We start from the raw sequence: 24,543 nt of genomic DNA on the forward strand, positions 1-24,543 counted from the left end.
CCCGGCCGATATTGGCTTATTTTCATTCAGAAGGTATGTCCTGATCGATCTTATCCTACCTTTATTCGGAAGGTATGTCTTGACCTATCTTTGTTCTGAAGATATGTACCGTCCGATATTGGCCTGTCCTCCTTCGGTAAGGTATATCCCGACCGATATTAGCCTATCTTTGTGCTAAAGGCATGTCCCGGCCGATATTGGCTTATTTTCATTCAGAAGGTATGTCCTGATCGATATTATCCTACCTTTATTCGGAAGGTATGTCTTGATCACTATTGGCCTATCTTTGTTCTGAAGATATGTACCGTCCGATATTGACCTGTCCTCCTTCGGCAAGGTATATCCCGACCGATATTAGCCTATCTTTGTTCTGAAAGTATGTCTCGGCCGTTACTGGCCTACCTCCTTTGATTCTTTCTTCCTTTTCTTTCCTCATCTGGAGACCCATAAAACCTAACCCATATCAACAATCAACTCTGTACTTAATTCCTAGCAATAGTTCTGAGCCGTTAGTGTGTAAAAGGCTTCTCCGCCTTCAGTAAAGGAGATTCTTCTAGTGCGCTTTTTCATCGCCCTGGATTAACAACCTCCTTGGTTGTAACCAGGTTAATTGCTGAGTTTCTTTTTACTTCTGTTAATTTAATTGTTATTATTTTACTATTGCTTTTCTGAGTTGAAATCTGAGGAGGGTATTTTTATTTTTCTTTTACAGCAATTCACCCCCCTCTTGCCGGCTTCCGCTGCACCAACAAGTGGTATCAGAGCCTGATCGCCTCAGAAGGACTAACCGCCAACTGAAGCACTACGATCAAGACAATGGCCGGCGCGAACATCCATCCCCCGAAGTTCGACGGAGATTTCGCTACATGGAAGCGAAAAATGGAGGTATTCTTCAAAACCGAGTTCGATATCTTACTAACAATGAAATACGGTTTTGTAGCTCCTAAAGACAAAGAAGAGTTCCAATGGACGAAGAAGGAGCAGGCGGATTTCGTGGCGAATGGAAAAGCTGAGTTTCACTTGCTCAGTGTTCTTCCGCCCCAAGAGGTAAGTCGTATCGGAAGCTACGACTCCGCAAAAGACCTCTGGGAGAAATTCCTAGAGCTCCACGAAGGCACCTCGGAAGCAAAGCTAGCGAGGCGCGACATTCTTCGAACACAACTAACGAATCTCCGAATGAACACCGACGAGAAGGTAGCGCAACTCCAAGCACGGATCAAGGAGCTGATAACGCAACTGACGAATCTCGGCGAAACGGTAACGAACCGAGACTCCATCCGATACGCGCTCAACGCCTTCCCGAGGACTCCGGAATGGGCGTCCTTAGTAGATGCTTACTACATCTCTAAGGACCTTGAGGTAAGTACCTTAGAAAGTTTATTTTCTACCTTTGAACTTCACGAGTCTCGGATTGTAGAGCCTAAAGAAGTAGTGAAGTCAAACCTCGACGTCACCCTACAAGCAAGGAGAGACAATCCCGATTCCGAAGCTTCGATCGACGAATCTGAAGCGGCACTACTGGTAAGACGGTTTAATAAATTTGTAAATTCTAACAAATTTAGATTGCAGTCGAAAAAGCTCCAGCGAAAGAAAAGGGTGGTTCGTTGCTACAATTGCAACGAAGAAGGACATATCAAAGATGACTGTCCAAAATTGAAGAACAAAAGTAAGGTAAGGAGCAAGAAGCCCACTCGACCCAAACACAATCTAAAGGCCACGTGGGATGATTCGTCGTCCTCCGACTCCGAAGTCAAAGAATTCTCGGGACTAGCATTGACGACCAACCATCAGCTAGAAGAAACGTCCAGCTCAGAAATGAGCATAGATGAAGGGGGAGAAACATCAGAAGGAGAAAGCAATGATGAAGGGGGAGCATCGCAAGATGAGGTAAGTAAGGTACGTGCCCTAAACTCTAAACAGTCTTTTGAGTTTATTAAAGCTTTGTCTAAAGAATTATATCAATTAGAAAAAGAAAATGAAAATTTAAAATCTGAAAATAAAAATCTAAAATTAGAAATTGGGAAATTAAGAAATAATACATGTTTAAATAGATTTCCAAATTCAAAAATTAAAGTTTATGGAAAATTGAACTGGTACATTAGAAACCATCAGGGTCAACTTAGAAGAATACCCAAAAATTATGTACCCCCTAAGTATCTGAATAATCCTGTAGGTAGGAACCTCTATTGGGTTCCAAAATCTGTGCTTATTTAATTTTTAAAAAATTAAAAGCTTACAGTGAGAAAATTAAACATTGAAATTCTTTATGGAAGCTTTGTCTAAGGAAGTGGTTGTTGCTCCAATAACCAAAAAGGCCTAGTGCCTCGCCACGACCTGGAAGCTAAAATATTGAAAGAAAATGTTTAATTAACTTTCTGAAAAAGCATTAAATAAGAATTAAATAATGCTTTGAAAGTTTATCAAATGTTTGTTAAAATAAACAAAAATTCCTTAGAAATAAAAAAAAAATTCTAACTTAATTTTTTTGTGGGTTAGGATTTTTTTTACTTAGATTTTTTTTGGAAAATTGATTTTAACTTAGCAATTTTTTCAAAAATTTATTTTCAACTTAGAAATTTTTTCAAAAACTTCAATCTTACTTGAAAATTCTTAAGACCCCATTTTTGCTGTGATCAAAGGGGGAGAAAAAAGTACAAGTTTAGGGGGAGTTAGAGAAAACTTAATTTTTTTTATAAAAAATATTGTAATTTTACTAATTGTAAAAATTATACTTAACTTGTTAGTTTAGTAATTTTTTCTTTAAAATTACTGTTAATGTCTATTTTTAACCCTAACTTGAACTTGGGTTGATGCACATCAAAAAGGGGGAGATTGTTGGACACCGTGGTAGTTTTGATGTGATCAACCAAGTTGGTTAGGTCCTGCTGTGTTTGATCCCTGTGTCTGGGTGTGCAGGAGCTTAGGAGCACAGGAAGTCGAGCGGAAGACGCAGCTAGCGAGAAGGACGGCACGGGAAGGGAGCCGACGGGCTCGGTGCGTCCGAAGGACGAGAGAGCTGCGGAAGAGTACTCTGCTGGGCGTGAAGAGCGTGCGCGGCGTTCGAGGGACGTTAAGCCAGACGGAAGGCTGCTCGAGGAGAAGGCCGGGAATTAGGTTTGGGTGAGCCCTATTCCGGTTGGCCGTAATCACCCAAAAGAACGGAGCTTCGGAAGCCAAAGCGAAGAAGAAAAGGAGTCAAAAGAGGCTGGGAATTACTGTAGCAGGAAGTTACTGTAGCTTGAAGGCGCCTTAAACAAGCTTGAAGGTGCCCTTGAAGGCACCTTCAAGCCTGTTGAAGGCGCCTTCAACAGGTCAGATTTGACCGTTTGCGTTGCGGATAAAGTTTTATCCGCTGACCGAGCTGGAGGCGCCTTGAACCTTGTTAAAGGTGCCTTGGACCCTCGGGATAGACTTTCCAGGAGCTATATAAAGGCCCCTGGAGCTAGGAATTCAACAACAACTTTGACAATCAACTCTGTACTTAATTCCTAGCAATAGTTCTGAGCCGTTAGTGTGTAAAAGGCTTCTCTGCCTTCAGTAAAGGAGATTCTTCTAGTGCACTTTTTCATCGCCCTGGATTAACAACCTCCTTGGTTGTAACCAGGTTAATTGCTGAGTTTCTTTTTACTTCTATTAATTTAATTGTTATTATTTTACTATTACTTTTCTGAGTTGAAATCCGAGGAGGGTATTTTTATTTTTGTTTTACAGCAATTCACCCCCCTCTTGCCGGCCTCCGCTGCACCAACAATTAAGATAGGACCAAAGATTGTTGATTGCATATTTATTGGATATGCACAAAATAGCACTGCATATAGATTGTGTATATGAGTCACACATACCGGAGATACACAAGAACTCGATAATCGAATCAAGAAATACCTCGTTCTTCAAGCATGTGTTTCCGTATAAGACCCGAGAGGATGCTAGCTCCTTAAAATGGGCAAACGAAACACAAGGCGAAGAAGAAGATGATGATGATGAGGAACCCATGGAGGTTGAGCCTAGACGGAGCAAAAGAGCTCGAGTAGAAAAATCCTATGTATCGGATTTTATCACTTTCATGTTGGAGAGTGGGCCCCGAAGTTACTCAAAAGTTGTAGCATCTTTTGATGGACCTCATTGAAAAGAGGCAATTGCATCTAAGATAGAATCTATCTTGCAAAATCACACTTGGGAACTTGTGGATCTTCCTCCGGGAAGTAAACCACTAGGTTGCAAGTGGATCTTCAAGAAGAAAATGAAATCAGATGGCACAATCGATAAATACAAGGTCAGATTGGTAATTAAAGGATATCGACAACGAGAAGGCCTTGATTACTTCGATACATACTCTCCGGTGTCAAGAATAATTTCCATTAGAGTATTGTTGGCTATTGCCGCTCTATGGATCTCGAAATACATCAAATCGATGTAAAAACAGCCTTTCTAAACGGGCATTTAGAAGAGGAAATCTACATGGACCAACCTGAGGGGTTTTCTGTGCCAGGACAGAAAAATAGGGTCTGTAGATTGGTGAAGTCATTATATGGCTTGAAACAAGCACCAAAGCAATGACATGAGAAATTTGATAATGCCATAAAGGAATGTGGATTCAAGATCAATGAATGTGATAAATGTGTCTACATGAAAGTCACAGAGAGTGACTATGTCATCTTGTGCCTCTATGTAGATGACATACTTATCATGGGAGTAATAATAAGATAATCAAATATACTAAAGACATGTTGAACTTAAGATTTGGCATGAAAGACATGTGCCTAGCTGATGTGATTTTAGGAATCAAAATTCTTAAAACGACAGAAGGACTTGTTCTTAGTCAGTCCCATTACGTGCACAAGATTCTTGAGAAATTCACCAAAGGTGATACTGCGTTGGCACGAAAGCTGATAGATACGAGTCAACATCTATCAAAAAATCGAGGTGAAAGTATCTGTCAGATAGAGTACTCTCGAGTAATTGGAAGTCTGATGTACTTGATGAGTTGTACACGACCAGACTTGGCCTACGCAGTAAGCAAACTGAGTAGATACACAAGTAATCCCAGTGTTGAGCACTAGAAAGGGATAACAAGAGTACTGAGGTACTTGAGGTATACCCGTGAATATGGATTGCACTATACAAGATATCCTATTGTGATCGAAGGATACAGCGATACGAGTTGGAGATCTGATATAAAATACTCTAAGTCTACGAGTGGATATGTCTTCACTCTAGCAGGTGCAGTCATTTCCTGGAAATCTTCTAAGCAAACCGTAATAACCAGATCCACGATGGAATATGAGTTTTTAGCTCTTGACAAATATGGTGAAGAGGTTGAATGGCTACGACAATTCTTAGAAGATATTCCACGATGGCCGAAACCAGTGTCGGCGATTTGCATACATTGTGATAGTCAATCTGCAATTGGTCGGGCATAAATCCATTTGTATAATGGTAAGTCTAAACATATACGTCGCAGACATAATACCATTAGACAACTACTCTCAATGGGAGTTATTAATGTTGACTATGTGAAGTCAAAAGATAACTTAGCGGATCCGCTAACCAAGCGGTTAAATCGAGAATTAGTTGCAAGCTCATCAAGAGGAATGAGCTTGATGTCGTTGTCAGCGATCAGTGCAGAGGATACCCAACTTATGCTGACTGGAGATCCCAAGAACTAGGTTCAAAGGGACAACTAATCTACACTGACTGACACACTGTAGGGGGATAACCCAATGAAACAGTAACTAGACCAGGGTAAGCTGATGGGCTTTTAATGATCAAGAAGAGTAGATGGCAACTCTTGAGGGATCACCTATGTGAGAAAGAAGTGGGGCCGCTTCGAAGAGAATTGGAGGCACAATTCTTAGAACTTCCCACATAACCAAGCGTGTTCATGTCCAAGAATGAACACACTTATGAGAACTGAGTTGTATCAGGGAGAGTCTTGGGTGAGATTTGTCACTGCTTACACAGACGATAGTATAGTTCAAGGACATCGTGTCTACTATCAGCCAGTAAGCAACCAAATCTTCACAAGGGAAGGTTCAAAGGGTAAAACTTACTAATCCTATACTTGACTCAACTTACCCTATCTCCATTCATGTGGGGGATTGTTGAATAAGTGAATGGATAAGAAATGGAATAGGAAAGAGGCTCCATTTTGAATGGGACTTTAGTCCCACATTGGAAGTTTCAAGGTACTTTTGTTGGTTTATATTAATTCACATACATTGAGGTTGTGAATAAATGCATGGGGATAGACTCTCTCTCACGCGTGGGTGCGCAGGGGGGTGCAAATCTAGGGCTCGGATTTGCACTGAACCAAGTTGACTCGTGTGCGAGCGCGACCTGCACACACGAATGCCGGACCGGTGGGGGCAAAATTCACCCAAGTGGAATAGCCAACATTTTACCACGTAAACCTTTTTTTGCTTCTTGTGTAGCGGATGCATTAAAGGAATGGCCGAGAGAAATGCTGACGTTTCGTAGCTTGGTGAGTAATGATCATTAATCGATCATTAATTTTGCCGTTCATTTGAGCTTCTATAAAAGGAGGCTGTGACTACAGGCAAAAGGGTTACGCACACAACATAGCAAAGGTTCTCCATTTTCTTCCTCCTCCTTTGTCGTGCAACTCCTGCTCGGCGGAGTGCCCGTGATAACAATCGGGTGCCACTCAGTTCACTGTGACTACCAGAGCTTGGTCGGATTCACGGTCTACCGTTGTATTCTGGGAAACAGACGACCCTGGTAAGCCTCAAAGCACAGCCGGAGGTGGGCGAATCTATTTCAAGGAAACTGCGACTCTCGCAGGCCTCGGTCAATTTTTCCGGTCGGCCAGTCTCCTCGCCTAATCTGTCTTTTGCTAGGTCAAGTGTAGACATGGTCTTCCACTCTGCAGATCAGCCCTGTCGTTCCGTTCTACAGACCTGGTCTTCCGCTCTCAGATCTGGTATGGCGCTCTGCAGACCTGCTCTACCTCTCTAGTCTTCCGCTCTGTAGACCTACCCTGCAGCTCTGGTCTTCCGCTCTGCAGACCTGCCCTGCTGCTCTGGTCTTCCGCACTGCAGCTCTGGTCTGCCGCTCTGCAGACTTGCCCCTGCCGCTCTGCAGACTTGCCCCTGCCGCTCGTAGACCTACCCTGGTCTTCTGCCCTGCTGCTTTGGTCTTCCGCACTATAGCTCTGGTCTGCTGCTTTGGTCTGCCGCTCTGCAGACCTGCCCTACCGCTCTGTAGACCTGCCCTAGTCTTCTGCTCTACTGACATGGTCTTCCGCTCTGCTGACCTGGTCTTTCACTCTGCAGATCTGGTCTTTCGCTCTGCACTTTACAGAAACGAGCCCTTGCTGGCAGCATTAGATTATCCACTCAGGTCATTTTGATTGTAAATTGAATTTAATTCAGTGTAGCTTAAATTCAACTAATACCCATAAATCTCCGACATTAGATTGTTTGTGTGCAACAGATTCAACATAACCTAAATGAACCATATCTTTTTCATTATATATCTTGTCCAACGTATGAGGACTATTCATCATAAAATTCATCAGCCATTAACGATCCATCAATATTAATGAATCTGGTTATTTGCTTTACACATTTAATCCATATCTATTTAATCCAAACACCCTTTATATATAATGATCACTTAATTGAAATTTAATTTTTTTTAATGTTGTTAATAAAGTATATGCCCACCTTCTATATAGCTGAGTTAGTCATCTAGATTTAAGGGGGTGTTTGGTTCTCTCTTAGGAATCGGAATGAGAATGAGTATCATAGTATTATGGAATGAGAATGTGTATGAGTTTGGGTATCATTCTTAAAAATGATGTTTGGTTAGTTAAATATTTTCAATCGAAATGAATATAAATTTCCTTTTTTATACTTATAGGATAATAAGAGAAAAAATTAGATGAGAAAGAAAGTTGAATGTGAGAGAAACATATGATGAGAGAAAATAATGAGAGAAAAAGTGTGATGAGAGAGAAAGTATGTTGGGAAAAAATAAAGAGAGAGAAAGTATGATGAGAGAAAATGAGGAGAGAGTGCATGATATGAGAGATTGAGAAGAAAAAAAGTATGATGAGAGAGAAAGTGTGCTGAAAGAGAAAGAGTGATGGGAAAAAATGAAGAGAGAGAAAGTATTATGAGAGAAAATGAAAGAGTGTGGAGAGAGAAAGTGGGTTGAGAGAGAAAGTGGGTTGAGAGAGAAAGTGGGTTGAGAGAGAAAGAGTGATCGAAAAAATAAAGAGAGAGAAAGTGTGATAAGAAAAAATGAGAGACTGAGGAGAGAGAAAGTATGCTGAGAAAGAAAGAGTGATGGAACAAATGAAGAGAGAGAAAGTATTATATGAGAAAATGAAAAAGTGAGGAGAGAGAAAGTGTGATGAAAGAGAAAGTGGGTTGAGAGAGAAAGTGTGATAGGAAAAAATAAAGAGAGAGAAAGTGTGATTAGAGAAAATGAGAGATTAGGGAGAGAGAAAGTATGATGAGAGAGAAATTGTGTTGAGAGAGAAAGTATGATTAAAGAAAATAAAGAGAGAGAAAATGTGATGAGAGAAAATGAGGAGAAAGAGTATGATAAAAGAGATTGAGGAGAGAAAGTGTGATGAGAGAGAAAGTGCGATGAGAGAGAAAGTATGATGAAAAAATAAGGAGAAAATGTGTAATGGGAGAGAAAGTGTGATGAAAGAGAATGAAGAGAGAGAAAATAAGGAGAGAGAGTGTATGATGGGAGAGAATATAGAGAGAAAATGGTAGAGAATGTGTGATGAGAGAGAATGAGGAGAGAGAAAGTGTGATGATAAAATAAGGAGAGAGAAAATATAATGAGAGAAAACAAGGAGAGAGTGTGTGAAATTTTAAAAAATTAAACAAATACTAAGGGTATTTTTGTCTTAAACTTAATTTACATTCTTATTTCATCAAAACCCAAGGGAGGGGGTGAGTTTCATCCATACCCAAATTTTTAGATTTCATTCCAAAATCTTGATTCAATTCCCATCAACCAAACACAAAGTTTAAGAATGAATCCATTTCCTTATTTCTAAACTCATAAATCAAACACCACCTTAGTGTTATATGTTTTATTATTTTTTTTAAAGTAGAAATTACGAGTAAGAAACGTCCTCTTAATGAATAACAAAAAATCATACTAAATTAAAATCTGATTAATTGCTACCAACATGATTTAATGTGACTTTTAAATCAATTATTTTAGTTGGATATTTATTTCAATAGCATGTTTCTAAAATAATAAAGGAAAAAAAGCCATAATGAAGAGTGAGAAAGTAAAGTACACCGGCCATGCCTGCCTAGTGCCTACAGCAGCATGTACTAAATATCAGTTTGGTATGGAAATAAATGTATCGAAATATTGGATACGAGGGTCGTACTATTGAATTAGATCTTATTTAAAAAATACCAAACATGTTTTTGGTAAAATCTCTTGGAATATGGAATATGAATAATGTTCGTAATGCCGTAACCATAAAATTACGAGACTCGAACAATGGTTTGATTATAATGAAGAAACCCTTTGAATTTGCTCTATATATAAACAACATATATACCGAATCTTAATTTCTATCCCACATTTCACCATACAAACACACAGCCATTGAGTTAAGATGTCTGTCTCCCAATCTTTCGTAGCTTCGGCGACCTTCGGTGGCCTCGGCGGTTTTTCCCGTCCAGCCGCCGCCATCAAGCAGTGGCGCTGCCTTCCACGCATCCAATGCCACGCGGCCGAGCAATCTCAATCTCCGTCGACGACGTTGAGGAGGTCGGGGAATTTCCAGCCCAGCATATGGACTCCCGACCGCATTCAATCTCTCACTCTTAGCCACACAGTTAATATTGATTAATTAATTCTTCTTGTTTTTTTTATAATGTTCTTAATTTGAGTATATAATTGATTGTAGGCGGATGAGGACGACCAGGCTGAGAGAATTAAATTACTCAAGAATCAAACTAGCAAACTGATGGAAGCCAAAAAAGGTCAATTGGAGGAGCAGCTTCAGCTCATCGACCACTTGCAACAGCTCGGAGTGGCTTATCACTTCAAGGATGAGATCAAGGACACTCTGCGAGTGTTTTATGCTTCTTTCGAGGACATAGGCTCCCAGCTCAAGGACAACCTGCACGCCTCATCGCTGCTCTTTAGGCTTCTCAGAGAAAACGGCTTCTCTGTTTCCGAAGGTGAGTCATTAACAACTGATCCGCCATGAATATCTACTGCGCGCGTCAATTCCAATGATTAATTAACCTTGTTGGTTAATGATATATTAAGATATATTCAAGAAATTTAAAGACGAGAAAGGCCAGTTCGAAGACCGGCTCCACAGCCAGGCCCAGGGATTACTGAGTTTGTACGAGGCTTCTTACCTTGAAAAAGACGGCGAGGAGTTATTGCATGAGGCCAGGGAGTTCGCAACCAAGCACCTCAAGAGCCTCTTGGAAGAAGAAGGATCTTTGAAGCCTGGCTTGATCAGGGAGCAAGTGGCCCACGCTTTGGAACTCCCACTGAACAGGAGATTCCAGCGATTGCACACGAAGTGGTTCATTGGGGCATGGCAAAGGGATCCCGCCATGGATCCTGCTCTGCTTTTGTTGGCCAAGTTGGACTTCAACGCACTGCAGAACATCTACAAGCGAGAACTTAGAGAAGTCTCAAGGTACATGTATATATACATTTATTCATTTATAAATTCATTATTAATTTGTTATTTGATCCTTATAATGAAAAACTAAAATTAATTGTTAGATGGTGGACGGATCTCGGGCTTCCCCAGAAGCTGCCATTTTTCAGAGACAGATTGACCGAGAACTATTTATGGTCTGTAGTCTTTGCGTTTGAGCCAGATAGCTGGTCTTTCAGGGAGATGGACACAAAGATGATTTGCTTCATAACAATGATCGATGATGTTTACGACGTGTATGGAACGCTCGATGAGCTAGAACTATTCACCGATATAATGGAGAGGTAATTAATTAATTAATTAATTAATTAATACTTTAATCAATATAATTTCTAGAAATTCAATTACATTCTTCAATCATATATACTTTCACACTCGTGTCAGATGGGATGTTAACGCAATTGATAAGCTCCCAGAGTACATGAAACTATGTTTTCTAGCCGTCTTCAACACGGTAAATGGTGCAGGATACGAAGTCATGAGAAATAAGGGAGTAGACATAATACCTTACCTCAAGAGGGCGGTACGTAATTCACTAATTAATAATTAATATATATACTAATTGTATCTAGGTCACACTATATATGAATATTATCTTTCTTTTTGGTTGATTTTAGTGGGCAGAATTGTGCAAAATGTACATGAGGGAAGCCAGATGGTATCACGCAGGGTATACACCGACGCTGGATGAGTATTTAGACGGCGCATGGATATCGATATCAGGCGCGTTGATACTGTCCACAGCTTACTGCATGGGCAAAGATCTCACGAAGGAGGATTTGGATAAGTTCTCCACTTACCCTTCCATTGTGCGACCCTCCTGTATGCTTCTTCGACTCCATGACGATTTTGGAACCGCGACGGTGCTAAAATTCTTCAATGAATGAATGAATGAATATATATCAAAATTAACTGGCTTTAATATAATTAACCTTGATCGAGTAATTAAGTACTATGTACAGGATGAGCTGGCGAGAGGAGATGTGCAGAAGGCGGTGCAGTGCTGCATGCACGAGAGGAAGGTGCCGGAGGCAGTTGCCCATGAGCATATCAAGCAAGTGATGGAGGCGAAATGGAGGCTGCTAAACGGGAACCGGGTGGCGACGTCGTCGTTCGAGGAATATTTCCAGAATGTGGCGATTAATCTCCCTCGAGCGGGGCAATTCTTCTATGGAAAAGGAGACGATGGATATACGAATTCGAATGGAGAAACCCAGAAACAAGTCATGTCGTTGTTGATCGAACCTCTCCAGCTCTGATTTTCTATATGCATGCATAATAAGGACGTACTCCATGATAAACCTAATTATTTTAGTCTAATTACGTATATTTATAAAGTTTCACTGTTCTAAAAAAAATCAAACTCGTGTAACCGTTATAATAATCATGAAATAATAATATTGATGTATTAGAGGTTATTGGGCGAGCTGGTTAGGTTCAACCCAACATTTAATCTAACTATATTTAACTTTATTCTTCGGTCCGACTCGAAAGATATACAAAATTATTTTTAGACATTGACTTCTCTTCCTGACTCGCCAATCTTTTTTCCTGATTATTGAGCCTTCGACCTATGATTTTTCTACTCAGGTATAGGGGCTATATACGATTCTTGGCATGTGATACGATGCATAATGGTAGAGTCTGATCAAGGGGACATAATAATCAGAAGTCAAAGGACGTAATAATTAGAAGTCAGGGGGACGTGATAATCAGAAGTTAAGGGACGTGACGGTCAGAAGTCAAGGAGGTGGGATAGTAGGGAGACCACTCGGAGCCGTCTTATGTCTGAAGGCAGAAAGAAATATCCCGGTCGGGAAACCAAGGTCGTGGCAGGAAGAGCGGTCGGGACCAAACCTGACCTGGCTTTACCGATCAGGGATGGGCAGGCTGATCCACGTGAGCAAACTGATTCCTCTCGGTGGGGTTGGAATCATAAAAACCGTCAGAAGGAGCCTGACCAGTCTGTTCATCAACACTCAATAGATCGACCAGGGCTGTTTCAATCATACCTGGGCAGGATAGAAGGCACTACGCGATAATAGGTCAGAGAATCGTAACTACCTGTCAGAGAATATCTGTTGTATGTCAGGGAATATTCCAGTGGTTGGGATCATCTGCCAGTAGAAGCTTCCTCCAGTCCATAGGAGAAAGCCACATGCCCTCCACCACTCAACAAATCTTGACACCCGACATCCTCTTACAAGGGTCAGTCTCCAGAAGGTACGTGTTGTCATATAAAAGGGGAAGTCATCTCCCTTGCGCAGGTGCGCTCACTAGCATATTTGTCTACTTTTCTTCTTCCTTCGTACACTTTTCTCTGGAAAAAAAGTACTTGACTTGAGTGTTGGAGGGTCTGCTCTGAAACTTTTTCCTTGATTCTTGGTCTCTAACGTTCCGTGTGCTTGTCTGAGTGTGCGCAGAGGTCTGATACCGCCGGCATAGGCCTAGCAGTTCTTCTGGGCCACGTGGGGATCCGTTCTCTGAAGCCCATGCGACCACAACATCAGTCTCCTCCCTGTCAGTGCTCGCGACACTTCATCCAGCTTTCATTTGACTCAGACTCCGGACAGAATCATCATGTTACAGAACTAGATGCTATAGTAAACACTACAGTACAGCTCGGGAAAATAGTTTATTCACCCGAGCACTTGTAGTTCTCGAATGCTACAATAAATACTATAATACTTGTATGCGATAGAAAACGGTACGATTTTGCATAACTACAGTGCATGGGAAAGCAGTCTATTCTCCCGAGCACTCGTAGTTCTCGAATGCTACACAAGATGCTATAGCATTTGTAGTGCTACAAAAAGCAATACAATATTATTGCTTAGCTACAGTGCTCAAGAAAGCAATCTATTCTCTCAAGCCCTCAGAGTTCTTGAATGCTATGATATTTGAGATGCTATAGTAAATGCTATAGTACTCAATATTTTACTGTAAATACTATACTTGGGGAATCAGTCTATTCTCTGGGGCACTTGTAGTTCTCATGATGCTACAATATTCGAGATGCTATAGTAAATATTATAACATTACTCAATACTACTGTTGGGATATGATCGATACGATGTGTGCTAAAATATATTTCGTAAATATGCACAGCGAAAAACTTAAAGATAAATAAACTAATTTATTACATCACACACACAACAAGCATATAAGATATAATCGTGCAAACAAGATTATAAAACAAAACGAAATATAATAACAATTATTCTAGATATATTTTATGGATGACCTGTAATAAGAAGAGTATCAACCTTTTGCAACGTTATTGAACCTCACCTTGATTTGTATCCACGTTGAGCACTTCAAGACAACTCCAAGAGAACAAGTTTCGTCTTCAGAAGATACTAGCCACGAGTAATGGAGAAGGATCAAGAAGAGCAAGAAGAAGCAAAAGGAAGATCTTCTTCCTTTGGGTGACTCATGGTAACAAGAGGAGAACCTCTTGTTGTGGCCGGAAGTAAGAGAGAGGGAGAGGGAGAGGGAGAGAGAAGTATTGAGTTTAGGTTTTCAAAACCTAATCAAGCCAATAATGAATTGTGTGTTAATTCTCTCTTAACCACACAATATATAGTCATTTTTAATGAGTTGGATTAGAAAACCCAAATCTAACCTATTATGGCTTAATAAAAAATTAGTCCATTAACCCCTTGATTTGGTTCACAGCTAAACCAAGTTGGTTCATGGCTAAACCAAATTGATTCATGAATAAACCAAATAGGGACCAACTCTTTCATAAGAGATGTGACACATCCGCGCCTCTGTTCCGACAAGTATTTCTATATATGTCTAATGTATGGTACAACCACATTTATCTTTTGATCTAAGAATTCTATTTTTTAACTTGTTTTATGTCTTTTAAATACTCATAGTGCGTGTGACCCAATAGATTCCCGATTTATCTTGGCCGTTCCTAATTAACTACTTAATTATGGAATGATCATGAGTAACATTTAGTAGTACATCATGATCCTTAATTAACCGAAAAATCACAGTTGACCTCAGAACTAATTCTGAACCCTTCAGTAACTATAGTGAATCGTGTCTCGTTTCTTTCACTCATTTTATACCCACTTGATTCAGGACATAGTACATGTGTTTGCCCCCACTAGGCTGACTGCGTCACACATAGCTCAAGTAATACTTCCTTGTTCTGCGGATTCAAATAATTCGTACATGTGTACAAGAATCCCATACTCTTAACATGTAATATTTTGACCAAAGACTTTGAGTAATAATCCTAACGAGTGACCATAGGATATACGTCTCATCGCAAGAAGTAGTAAATTCTTTGTGGGCTATCCAAACACCTTTGGACACTTCGAATTATACCCAATCATTTCCGGTCCACACCTCCAAAAGATGTTTGCTTAAGATATCGAAGTATGAGTCTATAACAAAGATGACTTGTATACCTCAAGTCGAAGGAAACTTGCACTCGAGCTGCAGTAAGAACTTCACAAACATATCTATATATGTAGAGAACCATATGAAGTCTTATAGCAAATCATTCAAATGAATTAGTTACTATAACTAGCATCCACGTTTAACTTTTGACATCTCAATATCTCCAGCTAGTGAGAAATAGCTGCGTGGCCGAACCAAGGAGTATAACCTATGCTAATCTTACAGAATTAATGATATCCGAATATACCAATTCGACGACTAGGAAATTTTAATATGTTCATAATTGTACATGTAGAGATAATCACAAGTTGTGATACAATTATTCTATGAATTGTATTACGGATATTCAATAAATGAGTTTAAAACTATTTAAATATATAATATGCACTCAAATAGTAAATCTATATTTATTAAATAAATAGTAAAATCATAAGTCGATTGCCTTAGGATATCCCTCAAAAGCTAACACTCCCACTTGCCTTAATGTCAATCATCACAGTGTCCTAAATCGTAAACATGAGCGCAACTTTTAAACTTTGTGATAGAACCTTTGTCAAAGAATCCTCTAAGTTCCTTTTAATGGGACTTTTTTTTAGTTATATTTATTTTCTACTAATAATCTTATTGATTAGATGATAGTGATGAAGTATGTGTTTGGATCAAATAGCATATATTTTTATTTTTAATTTATTAAATTATCAAGATATGAAATTAAATTTAAATAAATAATTCTATAATTTTCAAATGTAGATGCTCTTTAAATTAAATTTAATTCGATTTGAATTTTAAATTTTGAATGTAGATATCCCCTCCCATACATATAAAAAATATGTTCTTTCGCTATTCAGTAAATATTATACTTAACTTTTTTTATTTTCCGTAAATGTCGATAACATCTAGAGGAATCCCAAGTGACTACTGCTCCCATTGTGCAGCCTTAAAGGGGTAAAACAAGGATATTTGCTTGCCCAGCCCCTGTCAATCCAGTAAGTCAAATGTTTGAATTAGGTAAGATTGAATCTTGGACGATCAGTCTGATTTTTTTTGGAAAATTTTCACATTATGTAGAGATAAACCTTTGGGATATGATCGTTGTGCAGCCTTTAAGAATGACGTTGGCGTGCCTTTATTGTTCCCTTACAAATCTCTTCGAGTCTGAACTCTTGTGTAATCTATTTCAAATTTTAACCTTCAAAGATTACAAAGGCATGGATATGGCCAAAGTGGTGGTTGTAACTTTGCTCGCTCTCCAATTATTTGACACTTCACACAGAGCCAAGGTAGGGAATTAACCCGTTTGCTCCACTCCTTGAGCCTCTCTTTAGTACCTCCTCTCTTTGATCAAACAAGGATCGTTTGATTTGGTTGGCCCCTTTTGTGTGTTTGTTAAGAGTAATTCGATGTGGTTGTGTGGTGGAATAATAGTCAAACATGTGTGATACGGTGCATATTTTATGGGGTTGATAGGATGATGTAGTTATGAGTCAAAGCCACAAGAGGGTCAGAAGTCAAGCTGATCTAGAGGACAGGAAGGTCAGAAGTCAAGCCTCCGTGGCCGATCAGCAGTCAAGTTGACGGGGAGGTCAGGAAGGTCAGAAGTCAACCTACCGTGGCCGGTCAGCAGTCAGGCTGACATGGACAGCAGGGAGGTCAAAAGTCCAGCTTACGTGGCCAAAATCAAAGTCTCAGCGGACAGGGTGGTCAAAGGAGAGGATTATAAGACCCAACCCTGATAGTAAGTAATAAATGGGCCCATGGGCAGGGTATAGCTGAAGACGGAAAATTACAAACATAGAGGTTTGGCACAGACCCTGCGTGCAGGTCGGAACATCTAAACCAAGGATCACAGGTCTGGTTACAGACTTGGCATACAGGTTGGGACATTCAAGCCAAGGATCACAGGTCGGGTTACAGACCCAGCGTGCAGGTCAGAACATCTAAACCAAGGATCATAGGTCTGGTTACAGACCTGGCGTGCAGGTCAGGACATTCAAGCCAAGGATCACAGGTCGGGTTACAGATCCATCGTGCAAGTCGAAACATCTAAACCAAGGATCACAGATCTGGTTACAGACCTGGCGTGCAGGTCGGGACATTTAAGCCAAGGATCACAGGTCGGGTTACAGACCCAGCGTGCAGGTCGGAACATCTAAACCAAGGATCACAGGTCTGGTTACAGACCTGGCGTGTAGGTCGGGACATTCAAGCTAAAGATCACAGGTTGGGTTACAGACCCAGCGTGTAGGTCGGGACATCCAAGCCAAGAAGAAGAAGTCTGGACACAGACCCAGCGTGCAGGTCGGGACATACAAGCCAAGGATCACAGGTCTGGACACAGACCTAGCGTGTAGGTCGGAACGTACAAGCCATGAATTACAGATATACAAGCAGGCCTAGACATAGACCTGGCGTGCAGGTCGAGACGCACAAGCCATGGATTATAGATATACAAGCAGGTCTATAAATAGACCTGGCGGGCAGGTCGGAACGTACGAGCCAAGGATTACAGGTATACAAGCAGGTCTGGACAAGGACCTAGCATACAGGATAGGAAGTGCCAGCTGGGGATAATAGCAGATAGAAGCAGGTCAGAGTACAGAGCTCGAACCACAGACTCATCGTCCAAACACTAAAAGACAAACAAGCCAAGGAATCGTAACCGCTTGTCAGAAAATGCCAGAGAATAATCAACCTGTCAGGGAATATTCTCACAGTCAGGGCTCACTACCCCTTTTGATTCCATCGCTAGCCTATGAAAAGGTGCCACCTGTCATCCACCGCCAGACAGGACCTGACAGCTGACATTCCCTGACACCCGTCGGACCTAGAAACTTCCGTTGCAGTATAAAAAGGGATGCCTTGTCCCTTATGCAGGTACGCTCACTCATCATTTCTCACTAGTCTTTTACTTTTCGTCCTTTCTCTGTGATTTTCGGGGAAAAAGTACCTGACTTGAGCGTCAGAGGGCCTGACCCGGGGTCTTTTTCCTTGGTTTCTGGTCTCTAACGACCGGGGGATTTGTCTGAGTGTGCGCAGAGCAATAGCGTCATCGTCCTGATCATCTCTAGCCGTCAACCGCCCGTGTGAACCTTTCCAGGGGGAGTACCAGGCAGATTCAACACTTCAACGACTCTCCATCAACTTTCCGCACAATAAGGCCCGCCTTCATCCGACTCAGCTTCCGGACGGGATCAAATTTGGCGCCGTTTGTGGGAACACAATCGCCTGTTCCGGAACGTGAAGATGGAGGAGTCTGGCCGTATCCATGTCACAATGACCGCCGGAGAGTACGAGCTCTTCAAGGAGGCCAAGAAGCGAGCAGCCTCCGAGAAGCAGACAACTGTTTCACGACCACGACAAGCTCCTGCTGAAACTTCCAAGGAGCCCCTTCCTATCTGAGATCGGGGCTCTAAGAGAAAGCAGCCTGAGGTATTTCCTCAAATTCCTTATCATGAGCCTGGCGTGGGATATTATCAGCCAGAGCCTCAAGGGCAAAGCCTCAAGAAGGAGCAGCCTCAAGCCTCCATGGGTGAGAGTTCCTTGCCGCGAGACTCGAAGAAGGGGAAGACCTTTGTCGTACCTAAGGTCTTCCCAGAAGATCCGGACGAGAAAATACCTTTCTCGGCCAGGATTTTAAATGAAAGGCTGCCATAAGGGTTATAGAGCCCCGTTGATCGGAGAGTATGATGGGAGCAAAGATCTGGAGGAGCACTTAAGAAAGTTTAAAAATGCAGCCCTGCTGCACCAATACAGTGATGCCGTCAAATGTAGAGTTTTCTTGAGCACTTTAGCTGGCTCAGCTTTAAAGTGGTTTGATGGGCTACCTCAAGGGTCTATCACCTATTTTTTGGACTTCAAGACGACTTTTCTGCGTCGATTCGCTAGCAGCAAGAAGTATCAGAAGACAGATTATTGTCTCTTCACCCTGAAGCGAGGGCCGACTGAGCCCTTAAGAAGTTATATCAACCGCTTTAATCAAGTGGCTCAAGATGTCCCCACTGCCACTTCAGAGATTCTGATGAGCGCTTTCTCTCATGGATTGGGAGAGGGAGAATTCTTCAGAGTTCTCATCAAAAATCCTGCTCGGAATTTTGATGAGATGGTGGAAAAAGCTGCTTCCTACATCAAAGTGGAAGAAACGCAAGCAGCTCGGAGGAAAGCTGAAAGACCACCTACCTCCTCCAACAAGCAAGAAAGAAGGGTACCTCAACCACCTCCTCAACCTCTGTCGCGAGCCCGGGAGACCAGACCTGTATTTCATCCCGGGCCGGAAGTCAGACCTGCACCTCGAGTTGCCACTGTACACGGTCCCCGACCAGGGCCATGGAATAATCGGTATTGTACCTATCATCGGTCATGTACGCATGATACTAATCATTGTTTTCAGTTCGCTCGAGACTCCAAGCGAGCTGCCGAGATGGGTTTACCTCCGCTTGAATTAGCCCCTCAATTGATCAAGATGATGGAGGAACAAAGGGGTGCGGCTGGACAGGCTGGGCAATCTCGCCCCGACCTCGCAGGACCCAGTACTCATCAACCTGGCCGGGGAAAAGAGCCCGAAGGATCATGGGAGGCCGAGAATAGAGGTAATGCTGCCGTCAGAGAGATTGGCATGATCTCTGGTGGGCCAACTAATGGGGATTCAGGAAGAGCACGCAAGTCTCACGTTCATCGCTTGGAGGTTCAAGCCGTCGGATGCAGTCAGGAGTAAGCTGCTGGCCCTGTTATTAGCTTCGGGCCCGCAGACCTGGAGGGCCTGGAGTTGCCTCATGATGATGCACTCATCATCAAGGCCATCATTGCCAATAGCCGAGTGGCTCGGGTTTTTGTCGACACCGGGAGCTCATTCAACATTCTATTCAGGGCCGCATTCGAAGAAATGCAGATTGATGCTGTTGAACTCCAGCCAGTGGCCACCTCTCTATACGGATTTACAGGTAACGAAGTGAAGCCTATGAGTCAGATTAAGCTGGCCATATCTTTGGGCACTGAGCCGTTGGTGCGTACAAGGAGGAGCACTTTCATAGTAGTGGACTCCCCTTCTTCTTATAATGTCATTTTAGGAAGGCCTGCCCTGCATGAATTTAGGGCTGCTGTTTCGACCTTCCATTAAAAAATCAAATTTCCTGTGGGCGAGCAGGTCAGGGAAGTTAAAGGAGAACAGGGGGTTTCTCGCTAGTGTTATATTGACATGGTCCGAGTGGAGGCTCGGAAAAATCAAAGGATACAAGATGAAGGTGTCCATGCTGTTCAAGAGGAGCCTTTGCCTATAGCTGAAGAACCCATCCCTTGGGAAGAAGTACAACTGCACGCCGAGCGACCCGAAAGTTTGACCTAGGTGGCAAGTGACTTGCCCTCTTCCCTCAAAGAAAAGTTAATTCAGTGTCTGATCCACAACCGGGATGTCTTTGCCTGGTCTACTAAGGAGCTTCTCGGGGTCAAGCCAGAAGTGGCCGAACATAAGCTGCATTTATTACCAGATTCCAGACCTGTCAAAGAAAAGAAAAGGAATTTTTCAGCAGACCAGAATAAAATAATAAGAGCTGAGGTAGATCAGCTCAGGAAGGTAGGACATGTTTGGGAGGTTCAGTTCCCATCATGACTCTCCAATGTAGTCTTGGTAAAGAAGCCCAACAATAAGTGGAGAGTGTGCATAGACTTCCGGGACCTCAACCGGGCCAGCCCTAAAGACTGCTATCCTCTACCCCGGATTGATCAAATGGTGGACTCCACGGCTGGCTGCGAGAGGATATGTATGCTGGACGCCTACCAAGGGTTTCATCAGATACCTTTAGCAAGGGAGGATCAAGAAAAGGTTAGCTTTATTACGGCTGATGATACTTTCTGTTATACCGTCATGCCCTTTGATCGTAGGAACGCCGGAGCCACATAACAACGAATGATGGATAAAATCTTCCGGGAGCAGATCGGGCGAAATGTGGAGGTCTATGTAGATGATATACTCATCAAATCCCTGCTGGCCGTGAACTTGATCAAAGATGTGGAAGAAACATGCAGGACTCTCCGGCAATATGGGCTGAAGCTGAATCCCTTGAAATGCTTATTTGGAGCTAAAGGAGGAAAATTCTTGGGTTACCTGGTGACTGAGCGAGGAATAGAAGCCAATCCTGAAAAAGTTCAAATACTGAAGGATATGCAGCCTTCTCAAAATTTAAAAGAAACCCAGAAGCTGGTCGGCAGAATAACAGCCCTGTCAAGATTTATTTCCCAATCTGCAGACCGAGCTGCTCCTTTCTTCAAGGTACTAAGGAAGGCCTCCAAATTCCAATGGGATGAAGAATGCACCAGAGCTTTCGAAGAACTGAAGAAGTATTTGGAGACTCTCTCCTCTTTCTATAAGCCAGTTGTAGGAGAACCTTTATGGGTCTACTTGTCGGCTACCCCTGAGGCTGTAGGGGCCGTGCTCATTAAAGAACATGATAATGTACAATGGCCAGTGCATTTATTCAGCCATTTATTGAAAGGAGCCGAGTCTCGATACACGACCCTAGAGAAGTTGGTTTATGGATTGGTCCTTATGGCTCGGTGGTTGAGACCCTATTTCTTATCGCATTCTATCACAGTCCTAACCAATAGCACCATGGGAAGAGCGCTAACTAATGTAGAAGTTGCGGGTCGGCTTATCAAATGGGCAACGGAGTTAGGAGAATATGACATACAGTATCAGTCGCGCACCGCCATTAAGGCGCAGGCCTTGGCAGATTTCTTAACAGAAGTTCATCAGACCAACTCTGAAGAAACCTGGAAGATATATGTGGATGGGTTTGCTAATCACCAAGGAAGCGGGGTTGGGGTCTTGGTAATATCTCCTCAAGGAGATATACTACAACTGGCGGTTCGATTGAATTTCCACTAACAATGAAGCAGAATATGAGGCCTTGTTGGTAGGATTGCAAGCAGCCCGACATATGGGGGCAGCCCTGGTAATCATTCATTCTGATTCGCAGCTGGTAACTCAGCAGGTGAATGACAACTTTATGATAAATTATGACAAATTACAAGTATATCAGGAAGCTTATGAGAAGATGAAAGGGGAATTCGTAGAGGTCACAATGACCAAGATTCCCAGGTCAGATAATGAAAGAGCAGATGAGTTAGCAAAGATGGCTAGTTCCTTGACTACTTGGGTGTTGGACCGGTCAATGACACAAACTTTTCTGATAGCCCATATAGATCTGCAAAATAATAGAGAAGCAACTATTGATTGGCGGGCACCCATGATCAACTATCTCAGGCAGGGTATCTTACCAACCGATCCAGAAGAGTCACGACTGATCAGGAAGCAAGTGCATGCTTATGTAATGATTGGAGATCAGCTCTACAAGAGGTCCTTCTCTCGACCTTTACTCAAATGCTTGGGGGTAGAGGAAGCCGACCAGACCTTGCGAGAAATACACCTGGGATGCTGTGGCAATCATGTTGGCGGTCGGACATTATCTCGCAAGGTACTCCTAGCCAGGTATTTCTGGCCTACTTTACAAAGAGATGCTCACAAATTGGTAAATACCTGCCTATCTTGCTAAAGACATCAAAATTTAACACATCGGCCTATGACTTTGTTAAGAACGTCTATAGTCTCATGTCCCTTCGATCAATGGGGCATGGATATTGTAGGACCATTTCCCATGGCACCCGGTCAAAGACGTTTCTTATTGGTGGCAGTGGACTATTTTTCTAAGTGGGTAGAAGCAGAAGCTTTAGCCCGGATCACTGAAGATGCCGTCATTCAATTCCTATAGAGGAACATTCTTTCCAGATTTGGTATTCCGCACAAGCTGGTATCTGATAATGGAAGGCAATTTCAAGGGCAAAGAATCCAGGCCTGGTGTAAGGGGTTTGGCATCACTCAAGCCTTCACTTCTGTAGCATATCCACAAAGCAATGGTCAGACCAAGGTAGTTAATCGAGAAATAGTACGAGGTCTGAAGGTCAAGCTGGATCATGTGGGCGACAATTGGGTGGAAGAGTTGTCAAGCATTCTGTGGGCCTACCATACAACACCTCGGCAAAGTACAGGTCTGACACCCTTCCACTTGGTTTATGGCAATGAAGCAGTCGTACCTATAGAAATCGGAGTGCCTTCGGTCAAGAGGACATTATATGACGAAGAAAACACAGAACGGAGGTTGGCTGAGCTAGATCTTATTAGCGAAACCCGGGATAGAACGGTGGCTCGGCTGGAGGCCTATCGACAAAGAATGAGACAAAACTATAACAGAAGAGTGATTCCTCAGTTATTTGGAGAAGGAGATCTGGTTTGAAAGCAAATCAAGCCAGTGGGGGACGTGACTAAGCTGACACCTCAATGGGATGGGCCTTACAAAGTTGTTAAAAAGTTAGCGTCCAGAGCTTACTATTTGCAAGATGAACGGGGCAAGAGGCTAGATCGACCCTGTATCGCTAATTACCTGTGACCTTATCGAGTTTAAAGAAGCAGGCTGAGAAGTGTAAGCTGGGTGGTAAATCGGGCTGTCACTTAGCCAACAAACCAGGATAGCAGATCAGGGAAAAGTAGATCGGAGAGAGCAGAAGAAGATGTGAAAGCAGAAATTGTATGTCCTAATACTTTTTATGGCAAAGTTAAGCAATTTTAGTAAAAGCGAGCCTTATAATGCAAATGAAGAAGTAGCAAAGTACTTTACAAGAAATTGTCAAGTCATTATATACAAGTAGCCAAGAAATGTCACTTGAAAGGAGCAAAAATTTCATCCGGGATCTCTTTAAGGATCCGGCCATGGTCTAAAAATTCAAGAGGCAGAAGTGACTTTAAATAGTCTTGCTCATAAATTTGGCGCAGAGCCCTGCTCGCCCCATAGATAACAGACGTGGAGAAACGTTGTCCAGCATGTGCACAGAATTCCGGAGAACGCAGATATAGAGCACGGTTCTGTAGGCAGTGATCGTTCTCTCCATCTTTGTAAATAGCTAGAGTTGTTGATACGCCCTCTGTGGTGGCTCGAGCCTGAGCCAGTTCATTCCGGGTAGTGGCCAGTTCTGTTGCTTGGGAGGTCAACTGGGCCTCTTGAGATTTCAAATGGGCCTCCTGAGATTTTAACTTCTGGTCATGATCCTGCACTAGAGTCTCGGCAGCACGCAGCTTCTGAGCCAATTGGTCCATAGCTCGTTGATGCTCTAAAGCTTGTTGATTTATACTCTGCTGGTGCACAATATCGACTCGGCTTTGCTTTTCCTGGAGATCTTTAAGTTCATGGGTGGCCTGCACTAGGGATACTTTTAGACTGTTCTTCTTTTTGGTCAAATCTTTTATCTTAGCCCGCAAAGCATGACTGGCTTGGGCAGGATCATTCAATTGCAGTTCTAGTTCAGCAACCTGGTCCCGCAGCACCTTATTCTGATAATGAATAGCATGGAAGGAATTGTTCACTGCCAGAGACTCTGTACAAGCCTGGGGC

At 42.3% G+C, this 24,543-nt stretch overlaps 1 protein-coding gene and 1 long non-coding RNA gene across 2 annotated transcripts; both read left to right on the plus strand.

Moving 5' to 3' along the window:
* Window positions 1-10,088: 10,088 nt before the first annotated feature.
* LOC122030846 lies at window positions 10,089-10,378 on the plus strand. Its single transcript, XR_006125633.1, has 2 exons — window positions 10,089-10,190; window positions 10,282-10,378. It is a non-coding gene; the product is annotated as an uncharacterized LOC122030846 (long non-coding RNA).
* Window positions 10,379-10,580: 202 nt separating this feature from the next.
* Window positions 10,581-11,949, plus strand: LOC122031633 (alpha-terpineol synthase, chloroplastic-like). The gene is made up of 5 exons (XM_042590723.1): window positions 10,581-10,666; window positions 10,756-10,974; window positions 11,075-11,213; window positions 11,308-11,553; window positions 11,653-11,949. The coding sequence occupies exons 1-5, from the start codon at window positions 10,581-10,583 to the stop codon at window positions 11,947-11,949; spliced, it is 987 nt and encodes a 328-aa protein (XP_042446657.1).
* Window positions 11,950-24,543: the final 12,594 nt, after the last annotated feature.

Source organism: Zingiber officinale, chromosome 11A, assembly GCF_018446385.1.
Source record: "Zingiber officinale cultivar Zhangliang chromosome 11A, Zo_v1.1, whole genome shotgun sequence".
Classification (NCBI taxonomy): domain Eukaryota; kingdom Viridiplantae; phylum Streptophyta; class Magnoliopsida; order Zingiberales; family Zingiberaceae; genus Zingiber; species Zingiber officinale.